We start from the raw sequence: 18,696 nt of genomic DNA, 5'->3' as shown, positions 1-18,696 counted from the left end.
GCCTCTTTAACATGAATGGCTACAGAGTTACTAGTTGTAAAAGATCTCTGGTGGCCTGAAATAATGATAGCAGCTCTCAGTGCTGTTAGTTTAGAAATATTTTAGGAATTGGGAGAAGTAGACATGATAGCACGGCAGGACTTCTGCTTTCACCTGAGGTGGAGCACGTGAGGATGGAAGAAACAGGGATCACCTAGTGATGATTTCTGATGGTCAGAGATAACCAGGAAAGCCATGTTTTCTTCCCAGTAGTACTGGCTGTGGATGGACTGTGAGATATTCCCAAGACATTTAGAGTTTCTTGGGAACTTGCACCATCCGTCAGAGAAAGGCATGTGGGGTATTTATTTGAACACATGGTACTGAGGCCACTGCCAAATCAAGGACTGAATGCCCTTTGACTCACACCTAAGTGAACATTGTCAAATGTGGATTCCAGTAGTTTTACTTTACAAAATTTTGAGTCGCAAGAATGTAACCTTTATTTTAATAACATTTAAAACAATCACCATTTCCTTTTGAATTCTACCTATTAAAATTTGTTTTTTGCTCCTTCTTTTTTTCTTTTTTTCGCGGTACGCGGGCCTCTCACTGCTGTGGCCTCTGCTGTTGCGGAGCACAGGCTCCGGATGCGCAGGCTCAGCGGCCATGGCTCACGGGCCCAGCCGCTCCGCGGTGCGTGGGATCTTCCCGGACCGGGGCACGAACCCGTGTCCCCTGCATCGGCAGGCGGACTCAACCACTGTGCCACCAGGGAAGCCCGGGGCTGTCTTAAAAGGAACCATATTCACGGTTGGTACCTGGGCTTCATGGTGCAGCATCGTGTCTGAAACTTCCCCACCTGTGGGAAAGTCGGCGGGGTTGGGCGAGCATCTGAGGGAGGGGCAGGAGGAGATGGGGATAAGTTGAACCTTATTCCTAAGGCAGGGAGGAGGCCTGTGATCATGATGCAAATACAGTGGCACCATTTTTATGGTGATGACGACTCCAGTTAGGTTCCTGAAGGTAAGGTACCTTTCTCTCCTGGGCTTTGAAAGCTCACCTTCTGAATTGTCCCAACTCTTTTGTTGGGTTGACAACAACAACACTTTATAGCCAGAAATCTTACCTTAAAATCTTATCAGCCCATGTAAACTGTCTTTTAAATGATTTATCAAATATACTGTGCAGATTTATGTAAATACATTAAAAAAATCTTTCTATGTAACATCAATTTGACTCATGTAGCTTAACCACTACATTTTTTTTTGCTTGGTTACCATTTTTTAATAAGAAAATATGTTTTTGAACATCTTTATTGGAGTATAATTGCTTTACAATGGTGTGTTAGTTTCTGCTGTAGAACAAAATAAGAAAATGTTTAATGTGACAGGTTAAAAAATTTTTTTTCAACCTCTTAGTTTTTTTCATGATGTTTTCCTATTTCTTGAACCAAGGCAATCAAGCTTTCAGAGTTTGATTTACTGAAGAAATTGGTTGGCTTTGCTTACATATATTGTGTGACTTGAGATAAAGCTGCAGGACTCCCTCAGTAACTGGAGAGCAGGAAACAATTGACACTGTTTCTTAATTCACATTGTTTCTGAGACATTTCCTACTTCCTAGTATAATATAGCTTTCCCATGAGAACAATTTGCTTGTAAATGGTTAGACATGATAAATTTCTCATTGGCACACATTCTGTGAGGAGAATTTCACTGTGCTTTTTAGTAGTTGAGTTGGCGTGTGTGTCTGTGTGTTTGTGTGCATGTCTGTGTGTGTGCTGGGGGCTGGTGCTTCATGTTTTATGTAGATGCCTCCAACTTCATTCCAAGTATGAGATATTTTCTTTTGAATGCTTACCCATTAACCTAGGGTTCTGCATTCCTTGGTTGGAACCTCTTTCTTGATATAATTGTTTTAATCCTTCCAGTTTAAGGGAACAACCCTGTGAATTATGGTGTTTTTAGATAATGCCTGATGAGTTACCATGGAAAGGAATTCACAACATTTACATCAGACATTTGCATGTATGTGTATTGCATGTGGGTGTGTGATATTGTCTGCAGCACTGTAAAGTGATCATCAAGGAATAATGCCAGAATGCGAAAGGAAATCCGTAGATTATCTCATCTTTTTTGCAATTCCTATTTGCAACTCAAAAAAAAGAGAAGTTTTCACATTACTTCCGAAATGGTGGTTCCCGCATTCAGAAGTTAGACTGTATATAAAGTGAAAGTAAAAGTTTTCCAGTTAAAAAAAAAAAATGTAGAACTTTGAGTTCCTTTTTTTTCCTGTCTTATCAGATTTTGTAAAAATAATACCACTTGTCAGTTTTGCAGCTCCTTCCATCTAGAGAACTAAAAGCATTTCACAATCTTTTTTCCTCATGCCCTTCTCTTCAAGGCAATCTTTACTGGGCTGGGTTTATTTTTATCACTGCAACAACCAGTTTTTAGAAACTTTTGCAAACGAAAAAAGAAAAATGAGAATGGCACTGTAGCTGACATTCATTTTAGCTGTTTCCTAGTGTGAACATTTGAGTATTTCTAAAATTTTCTCTCCAAATATGTCTTATTTTTTCTTAGTTTGTCCCAGTTCTAAGTCTCTATTCTGCTGATTGGGTAAAAAAAGTTTTAATATAAAACCTTATACCCTGCAGAATGACCTCTTGACCTTTGAGTTAGATCTCCCCCCTACCGCCCCCCCTACAGTTCCAAGAGCTCCTTTTTCATCACTGTGTTCACAGATTCCAGGAAGGTTAGCACTGGAAGGGCCTCTAGGGATTACCCAATTTAAGCCTCTCTTTATATAAATGATGAGATTGAGGCCTGGAATGGCTAAGGGACAGGCTCAAGGTCAAATAGCTCATTGATGGCAGAGGTATGACCAGAATCAAGGATTCCTGATTTCCGGTTCAGTATTCTTTGACTTTCCTAAACAAAGAGTCTCTCTGGATAGAATTAGAGTACACCCTCACCTAGTGCCAACCAACAGGTAGAGTTACAGTCTAGCGCAATGAAAATTGGGAGGAGATTTTATTTTTCCAGTTTATTTGTCAAATGTGGAATGGTAGTGTTGAATTCATAGACATTTTTTTCTGACCTGTGGGTCTTGTGCAGTTTCTGTGCAGCGGAGACTGTGATTTGAAATGACTGGTGATTTGTGTACCTTCCTCAGGCCACCACACCATCTACATCGGGGTCCATGTGCCAAAGAGCTACAGGAGAAGGAGACGTCACAAGAGAAAGGCAGGGCACAGAGAAAAGAAGGAAAAGGAGAGAATCTCTGAGAACTACTCTGACAAGTCCGACGTGGAGAACGCGGATGAGTCCAGTAGCAGCATCCTGAAGCCTCTCAGTGAGTACTCCCTGGGTGTGGGTGCCTCTCTCTGCTTCACTCCCGCAGCCTGGGGAAAGACACGTGTCAAGATCTTGTGGCTAACAGGGAGGGACACAGCGATACTGCAGGGGTTGCCTCTAAAGCATAATGTCTCTGGAGAGGCTTTTCTTGTCCCAGCAGGTTGGTCTAGGAGGAGATCTGGTAAAATTCTGAGCTGGTCAGAAAAGATGTGACAGAGTTTAGGCATGGTTGTGTGTTTTGACTAGTGAAGGAGGCCAGAATGTTATAGATGGTATTTAATTGCAGTTATCAACAGTAACTGGGAGATTCTTCAAGAAATTTTTGGATTGTTCCTGCTTAGAAATAGGTTCTATTAAGATAGTAGGTCAAGATGAGAAATATATATATATGACATTTATAGGAATATAGGTGACATTTAGCCAGGTTGATTTAAAAAGGAATAGTGGGAAAGCATCCTGAAAATCAGAGAAGGATGTAGAGTGACACAGCTCTTGAAAGGTTGAACCTGTTAGATATCATACTTTGGATAGAGGTGTTATTAGGAACAGAATAGCAGGAGGTCAAAGCACATCCTTGGATTCAAGCGCTAGGGTGGATGTGTGTTTAGGTGTATGTGTCTCTTGCTTTGGTTCCTTTTGATATGGAGAACGTTTAGCTATCTGGGCAGCTTTGTGGCTGAAGGGAACATGAATATATGCTGTAGAAGGGAGAGGCAGTAGAAACATATGCCAATTTGGGAAGATTCCCCAACAGGAGTTACATAGTGACAGCTTTTCATGTTGGCAGAGCTCTCAGCACAGTTCTTCCTCTCTTTGCTACACTTGCAGAAGTCTGGAGCCTGCAATAAAACGCTTTCTTATGGGTGGTGGAGATAAAGATCCAGTTCAGTCTTTGCAGGTGACGAGAGGCCAAATTAGAATTAACAGCTCAGGTGTGTTGAAAAATGAATTTACAGAGTTAAATTAAAGAGTGTGTGAAGTGTAGTGATGTGAATCTGTGAATTTTTTTTTTTATAGTCTCTCTCCTGGAGCTGAACAGGTGGCTTAGCAGCTAGAGAGGTACTTATGCTGAGAGGAGCCATTAGGTGGGGACCACCATATTGAAGAGGAAAGTTTTGAGGACAGTTTGGAGATGTTCCACTAAATTAAAATTTTAAAGTGTTGCTGGAGGCCTCCCTGGTGGTGCAGTGGTTGAGAGTCCGCCTGCCGATGCAGGGGATACGGGTTCGTGCCCCGATCTGGGAGGATCCCATATGCCGCGGAGCGGCTGGGCCCGTGAGCCATAGCCGCTGAGCCTGCACGTCCGGAGCCTGTGCTCCGCAACGGGAGAGGCCACAACAGTGAGAGGCCCGCGTACCACCAAAAAAAAAAAAAATTTTTTTAAAGTGTTGGAATAAATGTAAGACTTAGATGGGACCAGAGGGCAGGAGGCAAGAGTTCTGTGCGTTTCACTGGAATGTTGGGGGAGAGCCTTTCTGAAAGGAACTGTTCATATGTTGACTAAAAAAATGGGGTCTGTTTCAAGCAAACTCCTTGAAATGCAGCCAGAAAAGTTCACAGTTAATAGTCTGGAGGAACAAAAGATAACATCCCTTTCCAAATAAATTACTACTGTTTATCTCCATTTGCTATCTGTTTTGGCAAGGCCTAAGCCAGAATCAGAGGTGCCTCTTCACTGTGTGTGTGTGTGTGAGATCTGTCTCTCTGTCTCTCTCTGTCTCCCTCTCTCTCATAATCTCTCATTCTGCAATTTAAGAACAAGAGTGCATCATCACTATAAATGCTAAAAAGGAAAGAGACGCTCACCTACACAAATGGGCCAAGGGATTTTGAGATGATAATTATGTAATAGCTTTTTAGGAAGGGCAGTGGAAACAATGCCAGTAATACTCAAGTAGGTAATAGTGAATAAACAGGTCAGAAAGGTACTGAGACTGAACCTGTCTCTCCCACGGGGGTCCTGTGGCTTTCTGTGGCAACTGGGGACCAGTTTGAGTACAACATGTAAAATAAGAAAGGCAGTTCATTCTCTTTACCCTCAGAGGTCTCCTCCCTGGGGAGTACGGGATTGGGTTGTATACTTGGTTTCTGAAGCGATCCTATGGAGACATCATTGTTAAGGACAATGATAATAAAGCAGTGATTTATAAATTTGTATTTTATAGTTAGTTACCTTCTGCTAGTCACTAAGTTATGCTGTCATACGCCTGTGACATATTTGACATGAGGCATCCAATTTGACATGAAGATCCTCTTGGAAATTACCGTATTTTCTCCGCTGCTTATCATGGAGACTGACGAGATTGGTCGCTGGTTTATCTGGTGCAATTCTACTTAAGATTGTTGCACTCAGATATGGAAAGACATTTAAGCCTGTGATTTGGGGGAAGCTACAGGGCTCTGACACCAACATGAAGATAAAATTCTTATGGGAAAACTCACTGAAATATCTGCCATTACTGTCTGTCAGGAACAGCCCCACCCAGTTTATGTTGTTCTTGGATCTAGGGTTTTGTTTTTTTTTTTGCGGTACACGGGCCTCTCACTGTTGTGGCCTCTCCCGTTGCGGAGCACAGGCTCCGGACGCGCAGGCTCAGCAGCTATGGCTCACGGGCCCAGCCGCTCCGTGGCACGAACCCGTGTCCCCTGCATCCGCAGGCGGACTCTCAACCACTGCGCCACCAGGGAAGCCCTGGATGTAGGGTTTTTGTTACTTATGTTTACAGACATACCAGGTCCTCTAGACTAGATTCTTGCAAGGGCCTGGCATTGTAGCAGGTGATGCTTGTAACTTCTGAAGAAGCCCCACATGGAAATAGAGTAACTTGATGAGAATCATCTCTGATTTTTTTCCTTGCTGTCACCTCCATATGCAATCCATCAATGACTTCTCTTGGTTTCTACTTCTAAAATATGTCTGGGGCTTCCCTGGTGGCACAGTGGTTGGGAGTCCGCCTGCCGATGCAGGGGACGCGGGTTCGTGCCCCGGTCCGGGAGGATCCCACATGCCGCGGAGCGGCGGGGCCCATGAGCCATGGCCGCTGAGCCTGTGCGTCCGGAGCCTGTGCTCCACGGTGGGAGAGGCCACAGCAGTGAGAGGCCCGCGTACCGAAAAAAAAAAAAGGTAAAATATGTCTGAATCTGTCTACTCTTTTTTGATTTGGCTGCCACATTGTGGTCCAGGGAATCCTCATTTCTTGCTTAAGGCAACTGCCACGGACTCTACCTTTCAAGTCTCTTCCCACACAGTGGCAGCAGTGATCATCATGAAGTTTAAATTGGGTCATGCCATTCACTCCTTAGAATGAAATCTCGGTTGGGCGTTAGGGCCCACCGTGTCTCACCAGAGTCCTTTGTGGTATTTGCTCCTTGTTCACTTTAATTAAGCCACAGTGATTTTTTTCAGTGGTGCCCAAACGTTTTCTGCCTTAGGACCTTTGCTCATGCAATCCCGTCTTTCTGGAATGGTCACTCATTCTGGTCCCGGTTAGCTTTTCTCTCCCTTTATGTTCCAGCTTTAAAGTTTTGTCTCTTCAGAGAGGCCTTTCCCTACTGCTCTCTCTGACATAGGTTCTCCAGTGTTAGTCCCCCTCAGTTCTTATCTCTTTCCTTCATAATACATGTTTCACTTCGGGATTTTGTTAGCCTACAGTTTTGTCTTGTGCTGATGATACATCGTAGGCTCCCTGAGAGCTAGGATCAGGTTTGTTTTGTTCACCTATGTTATCTCTGGCACCTAGTACAGTGTCTGGTACATAGTATATATGTGCCTAATAAATGCTTATTGAGGAGCAGGTGATTACTACAGCAGAAGACATTGCTTCTGTTGGTCTATTTCCCACATTATAGGTAAAGATCCAGTTGATTTTCTTGTTTTGAATCCTCACACATGATCTTTTATATTTCCCTGCTCTGCCTTTTTCTCTTGCCATTTCAATCTGGTCCTAACTTTTAATGATGCCACTTTGGGAAGTGCCTCATTATTTTAACTATTGCTAAAGTGGTACTTTGGTCTGGGTACACGACCCCTGAGTGTGTTGAGTTGCTTGTCACCCACAGGTGATGGAAGGAATTGATCCACAGAGCACATGGATTCATCCCGTACATTAAAAAATGCTTACTATTCCGGACAAGAACTCTGGCAGCTCAGCTTCAGAAGCCATATTAAGGAGGCACAGAATGAATAGTAAAGGACATTTATAACAAGACGTAAGCCAAATATCCTCCAGTATTAGGCACATCAGGAAGATGACATAATTAACGGGTTCATTTAACTTACAACACAGATGCGTTTTTTCTCTTCTCTGTGGCTCTGGTCTCAAGACAGGGCTTCTAAAGAGTGGATGCACGTTTTGAATCTCATGCATCTGGAGCTTTGAGGAGGAGGCTAGCCACCTTCGTTTCCCCTCCGAGCTCAGCGGCAGCTCTGAGTCCTCACACAGCTGCTCTTCTCAGGGTGGTGTCCGAGCTGGTGTCTCAGCTTGGGACACAGAGAAGAAAGCACATGTGAGAAGTGTGGTACATGAGCAATGGGGAGAGAGGCTGGGGGAGACAAGTGGAATGGAAGAGCAGGCAGGAGGAGAGACAAGGGAATGAGGAGGTGGTGTGTGGAGTAGGTGGTGGAGAGAAAAGCTAGATTGTGCTCTTCCTTAAAAATAATCCTTTCGCCTCCCCCACCATGCACTTTTTTTCCCCCTAAGTTAGCAGCTTCCATCCTCTGAGGGTTGCCCATTCTGGGTGGGAAGGTGGTCCTGGATGAGCTAGGCTCTGCAAGCACAGTGCAGCGGCCTTCCATCGATGGTTCTGACCTCTGCGCTTTGCATTTTGTTAGTGCCCTGGGATGCTTATGGGGGAATCACAGGCTGCTCTGTGACTGCAGAGACTCTGAAGATGTGTAGAATGTTGGGAAGCAGAGCTACAAGCAGAACATCGTGTTCAGCATAGTGGTCTGATGTGTAGTATATCTCTTGACAAGCTTGCACATGCATCGGCGCTGGGTGGTGCTAACTGCCTCGCACACCTGTGTCTTGCCCGTGGTGGAATCTGGTCACTGGGTATGCGCACACAGACACTCATTCAGTCTTGTGGTATTCTTTCTTAGCTCTTTGGATGTGTACCAAAACTGATGCATTTATGCTAGTGAACATTGTTCTGTGAGCCTGGAACAATGGATGCCCGTTGGTGATCCAGTTATAGTCAGGAAACTGAAGCAGAGAAATGGGCAGCTGCTTTTGTTCGGTGCTTCCGGGGAAATGAACAGAGTACCTTTTCATGAGAGCCAAGATTATTTGGGGTTTTGTCATTTGACTTCCCCTTTTCCCAGCTCACACACACCCCTGCGCTCTCCCGCCACCTGACCTCATTCTTCTGGGTGCATTCCTACTTTTTCTTGATTCTTAAATGTTTTTAGGCAAGACCCTTAATGCTGATATCACAAAGTAAGATTTTACAAATTTTCTGTGTGCCATTTGTGTATCCCCCAAATGAAGCAGTATGTAGGAGAGAAGGGAGTCTTTGGAATGTATGTGAAAGGAGGTAGATTCTGTCCCTGTTAGGAAACAAAACACAAAAGAAATATACCATCTTTTTCATCCTCTTCTCTATCTTTCATCTTATGTACGTAGGAGGAAGTACTTTAGGTCTGAAACAAAGGCTTTTGGTATTAAAAAGTAATTGAAAACTTAAAGTTTGCCTTTTCAGAAGGGCCACTTGTGATGGAATTTTACTGGAAAGGTAGTGTATCATATCAGTTAAGAGCACATATTCGGGGCTTCCCTGGTGGCGCAGTGGTTGAGAGTCCGCCTGCCGATGCAGGGGACACGGGTTCGTGCCCCGGTCTGGGAAGATCCCACATGCCGCAGAGCGGCTGGGCCCGTGAGCCATGGCCGCTGAGCCTGCGCGTCCGGAGCCTGTGCTCTGCAACGGGGGAGGCCACGGCAGTGAGAGGCCCGCGTACCACAAAAAATAATAATAATAAAAAAAAAAAGAGCACATATTCAAGCCACACGGAGTTCGAATCCCAGCTCATACCAGCGGCGTGTCCTTGGAAAGATACTTAAGCTCTCTGTGCTCCTGTTTCCTCTCCTGTAAAAAGGGAATAATGACAGAGGTTACTTCGTAGTGCTCGGAGTATTAAATGGGAAGTGTATCTGGTTAGCAATTATTATTTTGGGTTATTCTGAACATTTTCTTCAAGCTCATCTTTTCCCATCCATTGTACACAGGTAATGCCAGAGCTTCAGACTAAAACTTTGCAGAGATTAATTCCCTGTGAACATTAATCACTGTTTTTTAAGCTCTTCTGGCCTTTTCTACTATAAAATCCCACTAGTTCTTCCTTTGATTTGGCTGTCAGCTTGGCTCCTGGCTCCCAAAAGGCATCTTTGGGAGAGCTAAGTCTCTTAACTTGCCAGTGGTACAGCCTGGATGCTGGCTGGCAGGTGAAAGGACCAAGGAAATAAGACTTTCACGGGGCAGAGGTGATACCTATTGTGCTGTGCTTTTGTGTAACATAGGGCCACTAGCAAGCGACTCTGCTTACCAAATGTGTCCTTGACTTCAGTCAACAGTTGAAATTCCCACTTCAGGGCCCCAGCAAGCAAATGGGCTGGCTGTTCCTTCTTTCCTGAAAAGGATCTCTTTCTGGCTCTTTCTTTGTGTTTCTCAGTGAAATTAATCTGGTTAAGAAGGGCAGTTGGGTGGGACGCATCAGCAACTCAAAGGCAGTGAGTGCTGTGCAGAGAGGAAAAATGTTTGGCATACTTGTGTTTTTGGTGGCACAAGGCTGGCTCAACAATGTTGTGTTTTGTGTGGTACAAATAATTGCCGTTTATTCCTCTGTGATGCAGTCCAGTACAGGAGCACTATGTCACAGCGCTTCTGCCTTCTCTAGCTGGTTAACTATATAAACCTCTTAGGGAGCCTTGCGTTTTGGAAACGCAGTTCTCTTGAAATCACCTTGAAGTGGCCTCCAAGTGGCAGTCCTTTACACTATGGAAGGGTGTCATTTCTCGCTGCCTCTGCCTATTCTATTACAATAGTTATTTCATTTTATCATGCCGTGAGATGTTATGAATAGTGCATTTACGTGTGTCATGGGAGAGTTGATGTTGCTGCTATTTATAGTGACTCATGAGTTCAAGAGGCCTCAGAGGGTTCCACTGTGCTCCAGGTGCTGGGGTACTCAGGGCTAAAAAGAGACTGTGACTTGGGGTGGAAAATGGGGGAAAACTAGAGCTGTATATGGAATTTAAGATGTGAAGTATACTCTAGAGAAGTGAAGAGGGTGTAAATGACTGTCTGTCACAGGTATTACTTCCTCAGCAGAAGGCAGGACACATCCTGTGGTTTGGGTTCAAGGATAAGATTGGAAGCTTGGGGGTGTGAGTGTATTTGTGAGTATGTGTGTGAGAATGTGTGTGATTGGAATGCACTGAAAAAATGAAAGATACTGGTAGGGATCTTCTTGAAATGGTATTCTGTTCAGGAAATTTTCATATCAGGAAAAAAAAAAGGTTCTTAAAGGGCTATATGGGTTCTTAATACCAGGGATTTAGATTCAGGGTGTTATGGGTTTGAACTGTTGATGCAGAAGTTGGGATGTGGGACCATGGGGGACCATGGGTATACTCTATAAATAAATTCTCTGGAATTCTTCCATGACCACAATCTGGAAGCAGGAATGTTGGGTTCTTTTAATAACTTTCCCATGGATGGGGAGTGTTACTTGACTTTTCATCACATTTCTATAGAGGTGTTGTGAGCACGGAGTCCCCATCCTCCTCTTACGTGTATAATCAAAATCTCAGTTATCCTTGATTCTTCCTTATTCTTTTTCTCCCATAATCAGCCACTCACTGAGTCCTATTGGTTTTTCCTTCTAAGTATCTCTTGTGTCTGCCCTTTCCTTTGAATTCCTAAGGCATTATCTTCTTATTTGGATTTTCTGCCTTTAGGGTCTAACTTGAAATAGAAGGGAGTTATTTCTTTTTCTTTTTTTTTAATTAAAAAAAATTTTTTTTATTGGGGTATAGCTGTTTTACAATGTTGTATTAGTTTCTACTGTACAGTGAAGTGTATTTCCCTGTGCTATACAGCAGGTTCTTCTTAGTTATCTATTGTATACATATTAGAGTAGATATGTCAATCCCAATCTCTCAATTCAGCCCCCTTCACCGCCCCACTTTCCCCCCCTGGGTATCCATACGTTTGTTCTCTACATTTGTGTCTCTGTTTCTGCCCTGCAAACCGGTTCATCTGTACCATTTTTCTAGATTCCTCATATACGTGTTAATTTACGATATTTGTTTTTCTTTCTGACTTACTTCACTCTGTATGACAGTCTCTAGGTCCATCCACGTCTCTACAAATGACCCAATTTCATTCACTTTTATGGCTGAGTAATATTCCATTGTATATATGTACCACATCTTCTTTATCCATTTGTCTGTCGATGGACATTTAGGTTGCTTCCATGTCCTGGCTATTGTAAATAGTGCTGCAATGAACATTGGGGTGCTGTGTCTTTTTGAATTATGTTTTTCTCAGGGTATATGCTCAGTAGTGGGATTGCTGGGTCATATGGTAATTCTATTTTTAGTGTTTTAAGGAACCTCCATACTGTTAAAATACACTGTTCTTTTTTTTGGGGGGGGGTCATGTGGTTTCTTAGTTCCCCGACCAGGGATTGAGCCCATGCCCCCTGCAGTGGAAGCACAGAGTCGCAACCCCTGGACTGCCAGGGAATTCCCTAGAAGGGAGTTATTTCTGACAAGGCTTCCAGGTATCTAAAATGTCCCTTCCATCTAGCCTCTCTTTAATTAAACAATAATGGTAATTAAAAAAACCTTCTAATGCTCCTCATTACTGAAAGCAGTTTCCTCACTTGGGGTCCATAGATATTTAAAAAGAAATTGAGAATGTAATGCAGTTTCCTCTACTTTTTTCAATAGTTTAAGTAGTTTAATGAAAATTATAGGTTTACTCGGTTTCAGCAAGGCCTTAAAGAGAGCATTTACACCAACTCATAATGACTTTCCCAATTTTTGAACTCCTGTGGCAAGTATTTTATGTTATTTTACAAGTACATTACATATTCTGGTACTTAGGCCTGTGATGCTTCAAGTGTTGACTTAACCTCTTTCATTCAGCTGTGTGTCGTCTCTCCAGCCATATCATTAGAGCCTCACGGGCAGGAGCAATATTTCATACTTATTTTGAGTCATGTTCTGAAATAGCATATCCTTTGAGTGGATGCACAAATAAAATGCCTAGAAATTACCAGTTAGTTTAAAATATTCTGCTGTGTCTGAGAAATAAAAACTGAAGAGGAAAGGTTATGTAATTATTTAGTATTAACAATGACCTTAATTTAAAAAAAAGCTATCCCCCCCACCTAAATCTTATTGAAATGTGATTAAAATAGAAATCACCAGAGTTGTGCAAGAGGGTGAGTTGAATAATGGTGAAGTGAAAAGAGAGAAAAGTAATTTTTCTCATGCTGTATAGTGCTACAGCTTTGTTTTGCAATGATTAATTAGCACGTAAATAAAATAGAAATTGTTCATGTTTTCACAACAGAAATAAAAGTGCTACCCTGCACGTACTTTTTCTCATGAGAAAGTATTAAAATGTGTGAAGATAATGCATGTCAATGCAAGAAATGCAAAATATTATTTTAGATGACATTTCACTAAAGAACCATATTAACATGTTGAATTGGAGTAAGCTTGCCTCTGCATGACTGTTTGTGGTTCATATTCCACTGTGCTGAGTGAGGATAGTGTATAAAATACGTTACTTATGATAGTGAGATTTGTTAATCACTTGATGTCACCAGGGCTGTTTGTGGAGTGTCTTACATAGAGAATTTTAACAATTGTTATGTATGTGTATTATGGATAAACAGAGTAGTCCATGCTGCTGCAGAGATGAACTTAGGTGACCTTTGTACATCCTTCTCAGAATTATGATGTAATGTTTTTGAAACAAGAGCATCCCTGAAATTTTTTATTCTTCTGCTATTTGCCAATTAAGCAGAATTCCATTTTTTAAAAAAGCAGGATATACTCAATACCCTTAGAAGCCACTTCTGGTAGCTGTTTTATTGTGATCCATCAGTTTGTATTAAAGTTATCCTTTGTCTGTTACCAAATTTTGCCACAAGGGCCACAGAGAAAGCAATTATATTTAATTGATTCTGCTTCATTTACGAGGCTTTGGGAAGGAATAACTTAGGTATAAGGGAAAAATGTGGCTTCTGGATGCAAATTTCCCATAAACATGTGGACCATATAGCAAGTTGTGTTTGTTCAAAACTGAAGTTATTTTCAGCAGAAAATAGGGTGATTTCTGTTACCAAGTCATGGGGATAGCAATTTCTTTAACTAGAAATTCACTGCAGATTTACCCAATATCCAGAATGCATGCATGAGTAACTCTAAAATCCTGTCAGTTCTTTGACTCTACTTTGTTACTTCTTGTGAAACTGCTGAATTCCCCAAACAGACAAAAACCAAGGAAACAAACAAGCAAAGAATTTCAGAAAGATTTTTGGATTATTTTTTTATTGATGTCCACACCCAGAAACAGCTAATACTCTCCCTTGTTCCTCCAATTTTTAAATATAGATTTTGAGCAAAAGATGCTGTAGTTAAGAAGGACTGGAGGTGGATAACTGGTGTTCCACTGGCCATTCATTTAGATCAGATGTGTGTGGCTTGAGGAAACTTTTTCTGAGCTATTATTTGCATGCTTGAACCAAACTTGGAAGGTTTATAGATTTTTTTCCTCTATGAAATGGACTAGAAATACGTTTATGACACATTCTCTTTAAGCTCCTTTTATTCTATTATTTTATGATTCTTTCTGACATTTGTAAAGACATCTAAGTGGTGAATATAATGGGATAAATTTGAGGATCTGCTTTGCATATTTTATATACAGTAGAAGTGACAGAGATGCTTTCCTTGTCTGGCAGGTGGGGAGAATGTACTGCCTTTAAGAGTGGGTGTGGAGAACCTTATTTTAATAGAAGGCATGGAGTACCTTATTTTAATAGAAGGCTCACACTAGTTTAGACGAAAAAAAGATCAATCAAGGGCAATGTATGAGAAGAAAAACCAACATGAAGTTTGTATTTATTTTAAATAACAATTGATTTTTTAAAATGTCATTGAGTTCTACATTTTGGCCAGTCGTAGGGATAGAGGAAGAAAGCACATGAATGGCACTGAAGGTAAGGAGAGAAAGGCGATGACAAATTCTGAGAAGGAGAGAATGTGGAGGGACCCTTACTATTGAGAAAGACAGTGAGACCAAAGAACAGAAAAATCACTGGGCGAGTGGCAGAGGCTAACATCTCACCCCTCAAAATAGAACCCCATTTCTTAGCAGGACCAGGTCTCTACATGCTGTCCTCAAACAAGTTTCAAGTGGCCTCTACCTGCCTTATCTTTAATTCCCCAGGGATACTTTTTCATGATTATGAAATGATGACAGTGATTCTCTAACTAGCTTTCCTTTCATTCATCTATTTACATTACTTCCTTGTATTGGTTTTAGAGTCATGTCTTAGATGTTCCTTCTATCAGGAACTTGGGTCTTATAGCTTACTAGTCCTCTTCTTAATACTTTTTAATATTTATTTTTTTTAAATTCCAGAACACTATGGTATAACCTTATTTAGCATTCTAAAAAGTTCTTTTAAGTATTCTCTAAGTCTTCTAGTAGGCCATGTAATATAACTGCAATTCAACTTATACTCCTTATAGGAGATTACTCCCAGGATTTGTTCAGCCACAAGACAAAGCTGGGGGAAAGTACTTTCTACAGAGGTTACCCTGAGTGTCCACATCAAATCCAAGACTGGCCCTTTAGTAATCTGCCTGATGACAGTGGAAATTCAGTGAGGCAATGGGACTTTTTTGGCAGACAGCTGGATCTAGGGGAATTTTTGTAAGCAATGAACCATTCTTTAATTGAAACCACTGGATGTGGTTAGTAGTTTATTTTAAAAACACCATATGTTAGTTCATTCCTATACACTGTGACAATCATAGTTTAATCAAAAGCTGCTTGTGACATTTCAGTTTAGTAGTGTTCATAAAAGAGTGGCTCGCTTCCTTGAAATCCCGATCTCTGTGCCAAATGCCAGCACATTCACAATTACAGTTTGGCTTTTAGGCAATTGTGCAACTTTTGGAGTATGTGGTAGGTTTTTATTTATTTTTGTCACTTTCACTAATTTGTCATAGTCTTAAATGAAAAAAGTGTTTTCTCAGCCTTTTGTTTGGTAAACAGTGACTTTTACTCCTTTCTCCACAGTTCCCCTGAGAGGAAATAAGCTAATGTAACTGTTTTTGACTCTCCTTTTTGGCCAGAAAGCCAAGCTAATGCATGATCTCATTGAGACATGATCTATTTGTATGAACCATAAGCTTGTAAGCTTGTCATCATCATTCATGGTTCTGGGGCAGGCACCCCGTGAGCCACCACAGCAGGGTGAGAAAAGACTTGCAGCCAGATCCCTGAGCCTTCAGTGCAGTGCAGTGCAAGTCAATTCAATTTAATCCATTTTGATCCAATCCAAGAAATATTTAGGGAGTACTTCTTCTTTTCTTCTTTTTAGGCATAGACATGGGCACTGGGCCTGCAGAGATGAAAATTTCGTAAAGAAACCTGACAGTTAAGTGGAGAAAATGACACAAATCAGACAAATTGCAGAGACTATGGTAATTGCTATAGTAGAGCTATACACAAGGTGGTATGAGGGCATCAAGGAAAATGCCTAGGTTTGGCAGGGGGTGTGGGAGAAGGCCTCACAGAGGAAGGAGCACTTGAATTGAGCCTTGGAGCATCAGGAATGTCAGGAGGGTAGGGGAGAGGAGTGAGGAACTGGTTAGGTTTCACTGCTCCTTCACCCAGGAATGGACCAGCATGGAGGGAAAACAAGCTGAGGGGCTTCTACCAAAAGATCCCTTCCCCCTTTAGAGGGAAAGAATGTGGTCATTATATTTCTGTACTTAAACGAGCATGAAAGTCCATTTTAAGAGACTCTGCTTAGTAGACTGTCTAATATCCATTCTCTTCTTCTTCTTTATCCTCAGAACCCAGTTTTGTTCATGACAGCAGTGTGGCAGCTGAAAACATTGATTTCCCAGGTTCTCTTGTGGGTGGGGCAGGGGGGGCATGTGACTTAGTCCTGACCAATGAGATGTAAGCTTAAGTGAACTGGGTGGTGCTTGGAGAAATACATGTTTCCTAATGGAAAAGGATGGGTGGCTGACACATATTTGAATGAATATTGGTGAATGAATATTTCAGTTCCATTATTTATTCCATAAATGGTAAAAAATGTGTTTTTACTTAGAGGAAGTAAGACCTGGAATCTCTTAGCTTTGTCATTATTGCTGGTGAGCCTGAGCAGCCCCTCATATTTTCTAGGTTGGTCTGTTTATATGTCTACCTGTCCTTTCACTCTCTTCTTATGAAGGAGAGCTGTGAGAAGTAATGAGAATAAATCTCATTATTTGAGGTGACTTGAATTTTGTTGATAAAATGTCGCCGATAATAATAAGAATTAACATTTATTGGACACAAGATCTGGTCTGTGTACTCTGCCAGTACCTAGAAATTGTAATCTTAGTTTTCCTCATCAAAGCCCTCTGAGGTTAATGTCCTCATTTTCAGGGTTAGGGACACAGAGGTGAGTGACTCACCTGACATTACATGGTTGGCAAGTGACATTGCTGGGGCACTGGTGTTTGTTCCTCTGACTCCAGGCAAAGGTTCTTAACCATTGTACTAACGTGACTAGGTAGAATGTTAGATCAGAGTTTTTCACAGCTTCTAGCTAGAGTGAATGAGATCTAAAAGTCATTGTACACATCCAAGTTCAATTTGCATTGTCAGTATCGATTCTTTATTATTCTTTCGCTACAGAGTGATTAAGAACTTAAGCAAAATAGATGAAGTAGCCTTTCCTTTTCTCCCTTGAAATCCTACATGTTTAATCCAGAAATCTTGGCTTAAAATCAGAAGTCATATTGTGCATCTTTTTATTACTGATTTTCTAAGTAGTTACATTTATTATTTAAGAAAGTACACAAAACAAACTATAAAGTAGCTAAAATTAACTGGATGCAATGGGTAATATGACTAGATTTTGCTGTGGACACAGATAGTTTTCCTTTCTGGGTGAAATGTCAACCTGTTTATCTTATGTTAAAATCTCTTATCTGTCACTTTATCATTCTTTATTTGTTCTTAGAAAATTTTTTTTAATTTTAAAGTTTTAAAATTTGGTCAGTTATCTTGGTTGCATGTTTTGAAAATATTTTGGTCTCAAGCAACTTTAGTATAAAATGTTACTCAGTGTCCCTGCTCTGGGAAATCTTTAGCCCTCCAAGTTTTGTTCCTTCTGAACAAATGAAGTTATGGAAAAGTTATTCAGTACTGAGACATGTAGGGAGAGTCTCTCAGTAAACCCCCAGGATCACATCAATATCAGGAAGGATGAGATGCCTCATTCATCCATCTACCCCTTCATCCAGAATGTTTATTGAAGGTCTGCTGTGTACTAAGTATGGTGCTAGATGCTGGAGATACGATGAACAAAATTAAAGACACTTGCTGCCCTTAGGGAGCTTGTAGTCTGTTGGGAGAGACACTTACTAATCAAATACCATACGAATAAATGTTAAATTGCACCTATGGTAAGTGCTGTGGTGGAGTGTGGCCCACGGTGATAATAGTGGGATCTCAATAGTGAGTTGAGATCCAAAGGATGAGAAAGAAAAAAAATTGGTGAAGTTTGAAGAGAAGAACACTACAGGTAAAAAGGAGAGCACAGGGCTTCCCTGGTGGCGCAGTTGTTGAGAGTCCGCCTGCCGATGCAGGGGACACGGGTTCGTGCCCCGGTCCGGGAAGATCCCACGTGCTGCGGAGTGGCTGGGCCCGTGAGCCATGGCCGCTGAGCCTGCGTGTCCGGAGCCTGTGCTCTGCAACGGGAGAGGCCACAGCAGTGAGAGGCCCGCGTACCACAATTAAAAAAAAAAAAAAAAAAAAAAAAGGAGAGCACAAAATCAGGCTCTGTGCCAGGAGGAAGCACAGTGAGCATTAGCACTCTTGTTTAAGACATGCCATCCGACTCTATAAAGAAAGTAGATTAGTGGTTGCCAGGGGCTGGGAGTTGGGAGAAAAAAAGAGAATGAGTGCTAATAAGCATGACATTTCTTTTTGGGGTGATCAAAATCAGTTCTAAAATTGATTGTGGTGATAGTTGTACAACTCTGTGAATGTGCTAAAAAAAATCAAATTGAATACTTTAAATGGGTGAATTGTATGCTATATGAGT

The 18,696-nt window shown here is 41.6% G+C and overlaps 1 protein-coding gene across 4 annotated transcripts in view; it reads left to right on the top strand.

Moving 5' to 3' along the window:
- The window catches only part of SLC4A4 (solute carrier family 4 member 4), a gene marked incomplete at both ends in the record, with an annotated part of 298,688 nt that overhangs the window by 15,572 nt on the left and 264,420 nt on the right, over positions 1-18,696 (top strand). For all 4 annotated transcript variants that reach the window (XM_079717224.1, XM_079717222.1, XM_079717223.1 and 1 more), the window contains one exon: positions 3,160-3,339. In XM_079717224.1, the coding sequence (XP_079573350.1) occupies positions 3,160-3,339 (180 nt within the window). The remainder of the gene's footprint in view (positions 1-3,159; positions 3,340-18,696) is intronic.

This window comes from Hyperoodon ampullatus (assembly GCF_949752795.1).
Source record: "Hyperoodon ampullatus genome assembly, chromosome: 1".
NCBI classification, from domain to species: domain Eukaryota; kingdom Metazoa; phylum Chordata; class Mammalia; order Artiodactyla; family Ziphiidae; genus Hyperoodon; species Hyperoodon ampullatus.
The sequence above is the reverse complement of the archived record's forward strand: the minus strand, read 5'-3'. Positions and strand labels throughout refer to the sequence as shown.